General features: G+C 39.8%; 1 protein-coding gene across 2 annotated transcripts; it reads left to right on the forward strand.

The window, feature by feature from the left end:
- The first annotated feature begins 438 nt into the window (after positions 1–438).
- Positions 439–7,753, forward strand: LOC131230408 (glycine-rich RNA-binding protein RZ1A). 2 transcript variants are annotated; one of them, XM_058226317.1, is made up of 4 exons: positions 439–578; positions 5,236–5,362; positions 6,808–7,330; positions 7,435–7,753. In XM_058226317.1, the coding sequence occupies exons 2-3, from the start codon at positions 5,252–5,254 to the stop codon at positions 7,324–7,326; spliced, it is 630 nt and encodes a 209-aa protein (XP_058082300.1). In that variant the 5' UTR covers positions 439–578; positions 5,236–5,251; the 3' UTR covers positions 7,327–7,330; positions 7,435–7,753. The 2 variants fall into 2 exon arrangements, with proteins under 2 accessions (XP_058082300.1, XP_058082299.1); XM_058226316.1 differs by having other exon boundaries at positions 440–578; positions 6,808–7,333.
- Positions 7,754–8,506: the final 753 nt, after the last annotated feature.

Here is an 8,506-nt window from a genome sequence, read left to right on the forward strand (position 1 = left end):
AATTTAAGTTAAATATATGCCACGTGGACAAATCCTGAGTGCATGTGTATGAAGCATCTCACTCTGCCAGAGCTCCAGTGATACTAATATACCTTTTATCTGAACGGCGCTAGCGTAAATCGCGCTAGGTATCTCGCTCTCGGAGAGCCACATGGGTGAAATTTTCGTGAGATCCACTCCGTCCATCAGGTACACTGCCTCATGCTCATCTTGAAATCCAGAAATCACCACCACAAAAACTCATCTAGGCCACACCCTAGGAAAAAAAATTGGGGTTGGATGCTTGCCATTAGTTTCGTGCAGGGCCAGATGAAATTATAGTTTTTTTTTTTAACTTAAGGATTAATTTTTGGGATCAAGGATAAGAAAGAGGGTGATGCACCAGATGGACGATGTGGATTTCAGGAACGTAAGTCGTTTAAGAGACATTGACTCCGACCTACGCGATGGACGCAAAGAGTCTCCCCTTTTATATGCTTCTCAGGTCGTCGCTAGGTTTTCATTGCGCTTCTGCCATCGCTCTGAGAAGTGAAGCGGCTCTCTCTCTCTCTCTCTCTCTCTCCAGCAGATCTCGAAAGGTAATTTTCGTTCTCTTTTGCTATTCTGTCTTTTCTTGTCTTTTCAAGCCCTAAGTCCTTCTATCTGCTATGAAAGTAGTATAATCTTTGCATACTATAGAATGCTTTGCGATGGTTTGAGGAGAGGGTTTCGTTCTGTTTTGGGAAAATCTCAAATGGGTTTTGCTTATTTTCTGATGATTTTGCTTCTGGCTTGGGGTCTCTGAGGGATTTTAGAGATTGTTGTTCAAGAGAGGACTAGGGTTTTCATGTTGGGATCTTTCAAATTTTCATATGGGTTTTGTTGTTCCTGTGATGAATTTGCTTCTGCGTTGTTTTTCCGTTTGGTATAGAGAAAATCTCAAATGGGTTTTGCTTACTTTCTGATGATGTTGTTTCTGGTTTGGGATTTTGGGGTTTTTTTTTTTTTTTTTTTTTAAAGATTTGTATTGCAGAGAGGATTAGGGTTTTCATGCTTGGATCTTGAAAATTTTCATATGGGTTTTATTGTTCGTGTGATGAATTTACTTCTGGTTTTTTATGTTTCGTATGGAGAAAATCTTGAATGGGTTTTGCTTACTTTCTGGTGATTTTGCTTCTGGTTTGGCATTTCTGGTGTTTTTTAGAGATTGGTGTTGCAGAGAAGGTTGGGGTTTTCATGTTGGTATCTTGAAAATTTTCATATGGGTTTTGTTGTTTTTGTGATGAATTTGGTTCTGGTTGGTTCTTTTGTTCTTCTCTCTTTGGTGTAGATAGATGTTGCGGTGGTTCTGAGGTTCTTGTACGCTATTGTGTGTTGGAACAATGGAAAGTTGCAAATGGGTTTGACATTTTTCATGCGGGTTTTGTTGTTTATGCGATGATTTTGCTTCTGTTTTGAAATTTCTGCTGTTTTAGAGATGGATACTGCAAATAAGATTTGAACTCGAGAATGTCTGTGCTGGAAGCCTTGGAAGTATTTTTATGTGTTTTGTTCTTAATATGGTGAATTTTCTTGTGGTTGGAGATTTCTGGGCTTTTTATGCATGGATATAGCTGATCTCCAATCTTCAGAAGGGCTTTTTACTCGTAAAATTTTTCCGATTTTGGAAAATCTGATTTGCTTTTTGTTTGTTATCCCATCTCCTGGTTTGAGACACCTGTGGATTTGCTTCTGGTTGGAGTTTTCTGGGCTTCATATGGGCTTTTTACATGTTCTTTTCTGTTTGTTTTCCTATCGCATGGTTTGAAACTTCTGGATTTTTGGACATGGGTATTGCAGAGAAGACCCAAAAAGGGGTCTCTCGTATGTTCTTTTATGTTGGATTCCTGGGATTTTTCATATTGCTTTTGTTGTTTGTTTGGTTAATTTTGCTTCTAGTTGGTCATCTCTGGTTTTTATAGACATGGGTATTGTTAGTATTGGGTGGAGGTATCTGACATGCAAATTGTATGTTGAAACATTTAAAATTTTCACAGGAGTACTGTTTTTTGTGTGAAGAATTTGTTTTTGGTGTTGGATGTTATTGCATTTTTCTGGACATGGGTATCTCTGATGTTCACAAGTAAGGTTCTGTATCCTTTGCAAGCCTTGTGTATGATTCTCCAGAAGTAATGGATGCTTCTTGGTTTGTATTTTGTTAAGTATTTAGTGATCATTTGTGCATCGGGTGGAAAGTGCTTGGGCATTTGAGGCTTCTGGTGTTCTTTGAAGGATAGTTTTTTTCATGAGTATAGCCTTGGGTACCTTGAACAATATAAAATAAAAGTAGAAGTATCAACACGTATCCTGTTATTCTCATGTGGATTTGGAAATTCAAAATGCATCTGCTAAAGTTTAAATCATTTGGGTCCATGGAAGCAGGCATAAGGGGAGTGCTAGAAGAATGGTTGCCTCTCCTCAGCTAATCCTTGTCTGCTTGTAACTTCTTACATACAAATAAGGATGTTCGTCTGCCTTGAGGGGCTCCATCTGATTGTGTGCATGTATTAGGGGAGGATGATGTTTATAAGAAAGAAACTAAATCATATGAACTAGTGGACTCCGGTCAATCTTGCAGCGTGGGGCAAGAACTAGGAAGAGTGACTGTTGAACATATATTTCTCCTTGTGGGATGACATTTCCTGATGCTAAATGCTTGGAATTATTCCTTGAGGTGAACTTCACTTCTGAATTTTTTTTAGAATTGGTTGATCTTTAACAGGTGTAGGTGGTCTTGGGTCAGTCGTAAACTAGTGGGATTGACAAGTAGGGTGATGAATAGTGTAGTCGTGAAAAGTGTGGAAAAGAGACCATTCTTTTTCTAGGAGTTTTCAACTGGTTATCTTCTTCAAGTTTTCTTCCTTCATATTGACATAAACATGTGAATATGATGGTAGGTGCTTCATCATATTTCCAACTGATTCACTATCTTCTTCTTCTCGATCTGATTGGACTGATAGAGGATGATGAATTAATTTATTTATCTCATAGCCTAGCCCCCACATCCATGGGGTTAGGTTCTCAGCCAAACACTCCTCGTGGGCGGCAAATCACATGGGTTCTGGCGTTCCGCCCCCACGTGGGCCACAAATCCATGGGTTCCGCCTCACATGAGCCACCTGCCTCACATGGGCCATCCACCCCGAGCGTGCCCCTGCATCCAACAGGCCACCCTACTCGAGTCTGCTGGTGTGAAAATGCCCCTACATTAATATAGCTGTATAAAGCCAACCGACTTATAGATGGGTAATTTTAATCACGAATAGTCTTTATATAAACTGTATAGCTTATTTAAAGCATGCCTTAGCGTATAAAGGCCTTACATTGTATTTTGAGAAGCATGATGGGTTTAAATGTCTTTAGTGGTGGACTTTTAGTTATTTGATTGGATTTAAATGCTTCAGTTAGTTTTATATAGAGACTCTAGAGAGAGTTAACAAGAGTCCAAGTGTGTGCACCAATAGGGCGTTATCCTTGGTTTCTATTTTAATTGTGATATAGGCTTCTTTTATGGGACTTTTGGTATCAAATGAGGTTATTTATGTAAATGACGATATAAAGCTATGCATATGGATTTCGAGAAAGTTGATGGTGATTCAATTGAATGAAGATTTTGAAGTTCTAGCATGTGTTGCTTTATCCTTCTTTAGCATGTATATCTACTACCATTAATTGCTTTCAATTCTTTTAAGCATTGCTGCTCTAGTCTTTCATTGGGCTTAGTTATCAAGTTTAGGGCTTTCCTTTGGAGATTTGATAATAAAAGAACTAATTCAATTCAACATCAGGCCTTCCAATTTGGTTGCATTACAATCTTCTCTGGATATGCGATGCAGCCCACGACACATCTAGACCCATAGCCCACTTAGGCCCATTGTAGGGCCTAGCCCACTTAGGCCCATATAGGCACTATATGGCCCAACAAGATGTAGGCCCATAGCCTGCCTTAGCCTAGCACATGCTCGTTTTTTGACTGTTTATTTACAGATTTGGGATCCTAAATAAGGATTGTAATTTACTATTTTTGGGTGATATGGGAGGCTGATTTAAAGACGTGATTGGAGATATGAAGGGGATGTGATTGATATGACTGAAGATATGGGGCTGATTTAAAGATATAATTAATTCGTATGTTTGCTTTTTATTAGGCTTTTCTGATTTAAAGATGTGATTGGAGATATGAAGGGGATGTGGTTGATATGACTGAAGATATGGGGCTGATTTAAAGATATAATTACTTTCTATGTTTGCTTTTTATTAGGCTTTTACCATTATAAGGAAGATTAGATTGGTTTGTAATAAATTGTGATTGATTTAAAATCAATCTCTTAGTTTGGGGGGTTTCAATTAAAGATTCATTTGGGATGTATAAAAGGGTATGATGGTGTAAAAGAAGGTTGATATCAATAAAGTTCTCCCTCTCTACTCCATTGTTCTTGTGGGTATACTCTTTATTTAAAACTGGAGATGAATATGTCGGCATAATTTTTCATTTATTGACAGAATGACATAGATTGAGGTTTGAGTGCATTGCTTTCGTTTCTTTGGGGCTTTGACTGTTGGAACTCTAAGCTTGGAAATTAGATGTCTGAAAATACTTTAAAAAATAATTTCTAACAACAATAGAGAATGGGTTTTATACCTCTTCAAAAAAGAAGAAGAAAAGAAAACGACAATGGATTGTGGTATTTTGTTGTTATTTTGCAAAATCTAGATGTGGTATGGTTGAGCGTTGAAGATTTTATCATACAACTACCTATATTTTTTCTAATTTAATTTTAGATATTTCTCTCCAGAAAATATCATGAAATCCTATGATCTTGTGTTTTGCGATTTATGTCCTGCAATCTCAGGCTTCTCAGCTCTTGTGACTTTATGATCCAATACGGCTTCCAGAATACTGGTGTTTGATATGTGTTTCATCATGGAATGAACCTTTTGTTGACATACCATTCTGAACACAACCTGCTGATATGTTTCATCTAGTCATTAATGTTTGCTATTTAGAGACATCTGCTACATGTGTTATTTTTAAATGGTCTCTGCATATTCATAATACTGTTTTGTGATTTGTTGTTATTTTCGTTAATATGATTTATCAGATATGTGTCGCTCGATAGCAGCCGAATGATAAAATTCTCGGGGATATAAGATTTAAAATTTGTCAGTGACTTTTTCTGTATTGGCTTCCTTATGTCATTTTCTTTTCAATTGCAGTTCAGTCATCTGATAAATGTCGGACTCTGTGGAGTACCGCTGTTTTATTGGCGGTCTTGCATGGTCAACATCTGACAGAGTTCTTAAAAGTGCATTTGAGAAGTTTGGCCATCTTACTGAGGCAAAGGTAATCTTTGAGATACTACATATCATTTCTTTCTCTTTGTTTGTACATTTGTGTCTCTCTCTTCACATTGAGTTGGGTGCAGTTCTTTTGTGGCAAATTGTTTTTCCTGGCTTTCTCATGAAGCAATCCTTGAAATTTACTAGTGACCATATTTTAAGCGGTGTTTTAAAACCCGGGCCCAACTGGACCTGGGGGGCAGTTTGGAACTGCCCACCAAAAGTTTGTTGGGTCACTATAAACCCGAGCCAATTAAGTGGGAAGCTGTTTTGTTAAAAGGTGCAACTAAACCAGTCAAATCTTGTAACTTGAATCCACATCTTCTACTCGTAATCAAATGTTCTAACTATGATAACTGTCTTATACTTGTTAATTCTTTCTACTTCTATACTTTTAGAGTAATTAAATTTCTGGGCTGAAATGGGCCGGAGCGGGTCTGACTGGACTTCCTATGGAATGGGTCATGGTTCGGTCCTTTAGGCGGTTGGTGGTCCAACCTTTATCACAAATACTGGAGGAGCACAGTTCCCAAGTACAGCTAACCAAAGTATATCTCTAGATTGCAATTCCATTTAGGTTTACTGCCTATTCATTCAACCAAGAAAACAACAATACAATTCAAAATCTCTACCTTGGCGAACACATATTATTAAATAGAATTTGGAGGTTGTCTTCGATTCATTGCGATAAGCTAGGGATGCTCATTGTCCATACCTGAAGCATGGGAGGCAGTCAGTGGATCCAGACCATCTATGTGGTGGGCAGATTGCACAGACTGGACAATCCTGGACATCTTTCTTGTTGAATGTCTGCCATTAACCATTTTCATCTTTACTGTCCATCTGAAGGCTGAATGCAGTTGTTCAGTGTAATTCTCAACCATGGGCAATCCACAGATAGGACCCACTAGATGAGGCCTAGTTTGTCTGCCCCAACTGTGACAATCGGGTATTAGGCAATGAATGCTTCATGCCAATACAAGACTATACAGTATGCTGAAGGACCCTTCCTAAAAGTAGTGTAATTTGGAATTGGAAGTTGAAACGTGTTATCAGATGTCCTTTGTAGCTCAGTTTTTACAGGGATGCTGGAAATGTCTTTCAGTGTGTTATGGATGATAGACTAGGACCTTTAGAGGCTTGCTAGGTGTATTAGGGAGATTAAATCCTTACTTTCTAGTTTGGGAGCCTCATTCTGTATTGTTTCATGGGAGGCCAACAAAGTGGCCCATAGGCTCTCTCGCTGGAGAGGGAGCGATGAGAGGATCACTCACCATGGGTCCCTCGGTTGTTCTCTACTTATGTTTATTTTCTCACAAAATTCCTGTCTCCTAAAAAAAAAAATCTATGGTTCCTTCACTCTCTTTTGGGTAATGTAGGGTTTACTGACAGTTTCTTTTCTTTTTTTGTGGGTGCTTTCTAACAGTTTCCTTTTCTGGCCAAGTATAGGTAGTTGTGGACAGGTTTTCCGGTCGCTCTCGTGGATTTGGGTTTGTTACTTTTGATGATGAGGCAGCCATGGAAGATGCTATACGTGCAATGAATGGTATGGATCTGGATGGGCGATCAATTACTGTGGATAAAGCTCAGCCACAAGGCTCCAGCAGAGACCGTGATGGTGACCGTGACAATGACCGTGGCCGTGATCGTGGCCGTGATCGTGATTACGGTGGCAGTCGAGGTTCTAGCGGTGGAGAGTGCTTCAAATGTGGCAAGCCAGGGCATTTTGCTAGGGAGTGCCCATCTGGTGGAGGTGGAAAAGGTGGGGACAGGTATGGTGGCAGGGATGATAGGTATGGTGGTGGTGGTGGTGGTGGTAACAGTCGCTATGGTCCTGATCGTAATGGGGATCGTTATGGGGGACGCAACAGGGATGGGGGTGGCCGTGGGGGGTTTGGTGGTGACCGATACAATCGTGATCGTTCTGGTCCATATGAGCGCCCTGGCTCCGGAGGTTATCGATCTTGATCAAGTGGTAGATTTCATTGAACAAACATTACGTAAAACAATCTTATTGCCACTCTTTATGATTTTGGTTTGACAAACTAACAGGAATAATTTCATGACCTTTTACAGCCTTGAAGCTTGTGCGGCCGCTAGTCTGCGTGAAATGGTGACTGTGGGCCTTGTTACCAGATGCTCCAAATGACGCATGCACTCGTTTCAAATCTGGCGGATCTACTTCACTGTCTCCTCCATTTCCCTGTTTAAGACTTGGGCAGTTGGCAGAATTATCTGTGGACCGACTGTTTTGTGGTGTGTCAGATATGGTCATATGATGTTTTGGACAGGGTTTACCTTCGTAGCTTGCTTGACATGAACTTGGGGTTTTGTCTTTTTAGTCTTTGAATACCCGTTATTGCTGCCTAATTATAGAGGTTCTGGGTTCTTGGTATGGTGTTATTCTTGATGCATGTTTCGTGGCTAGTTTCTACTGTAAGATCAATGCCTCTCCATACCATGGGTTCTTACAAGTCATTGACGGGAAGAAACGCGGTAAATTTTCATTACTTACCATATAATCTTGTGTGCCAGTTTCTTTGTTATATACCCGATGAAATGGTTTTAATTGTGTTTAATGTTTTGGCAGGCTACGATTTGGCCTTTATGATCTTTTTGGATGCATGCTTGGGTTTCTTTGAGACACGGTTTTTACAAATTAAAATTGTGAAAAGCTCTCTTTGGGCAGCTTCAACAGCTATGTGGAATTTTAAATGCACCATATGGAACACCACGGTCCAGCTTTGATGATTTTGGTCTTGGGAAGGGTCTCTGTTCTCTGTGTAAAACGCTGCAGGTTGTTTTGCAAGCTTTTGCAGGTTCGGCAGCTATTTGGGGTAGCTCTCTTACGGTTCATCTGTTCTCTGTCATGCTCTCTTGTTGTGGGGAAGACTAAGAGCGTCTTGTTTCGGTAGCTGCATGTGATAAAATGATTTATGGCAACAACTTCATGCTTCCCAGTTGCCTTTGTGGGTGTCCTGTGGCTAAACTTCTGATGGTCGAATTGCAGTTCCTTTTGTATCTGTTCTCGTATTCACCTTAAGGATTGAATTTAAAATGACAGAGAAACCCTTGTGGCGGATAACCTCTCCCTTTTGGACATTGGTCACCTTGGAACTTGTATTATGGTTCTTCATCGTCTGCAAAA

The sequence above is a fragment of the Magnolia sinica genome, chromosome 17 (assembly GCF_029962835.1).
Source record: "Magnolia sinica isolate HGM2019 chromosome 17, MsV1, whole genome shotgun sequence".
NCBI classification, from domain to species: domain Eukaryota; kingdom Viridiplantae; phylum Streptophyta; class Magnoliopsida; order Magnoliales; family Magnoliaceae; genus Magnolia; species Magnolia sinica.

Coding starts and splice junctions, on each gene's coding strand:
- LOC131230408 (XM_058226317.1), top strand. CDS start 5,252: ATGTCGGACTCTGTGGAGTACCGCTGTTTTATTGGCGGTCTTGCATGG. Junction 5,363..6,807: donor GCCATCTTACTGAGGCAAAG/GTAATCTTTGAG, acceptor GGCCAAGTATAG/GTAGTTGTGGACAGGTTTTC.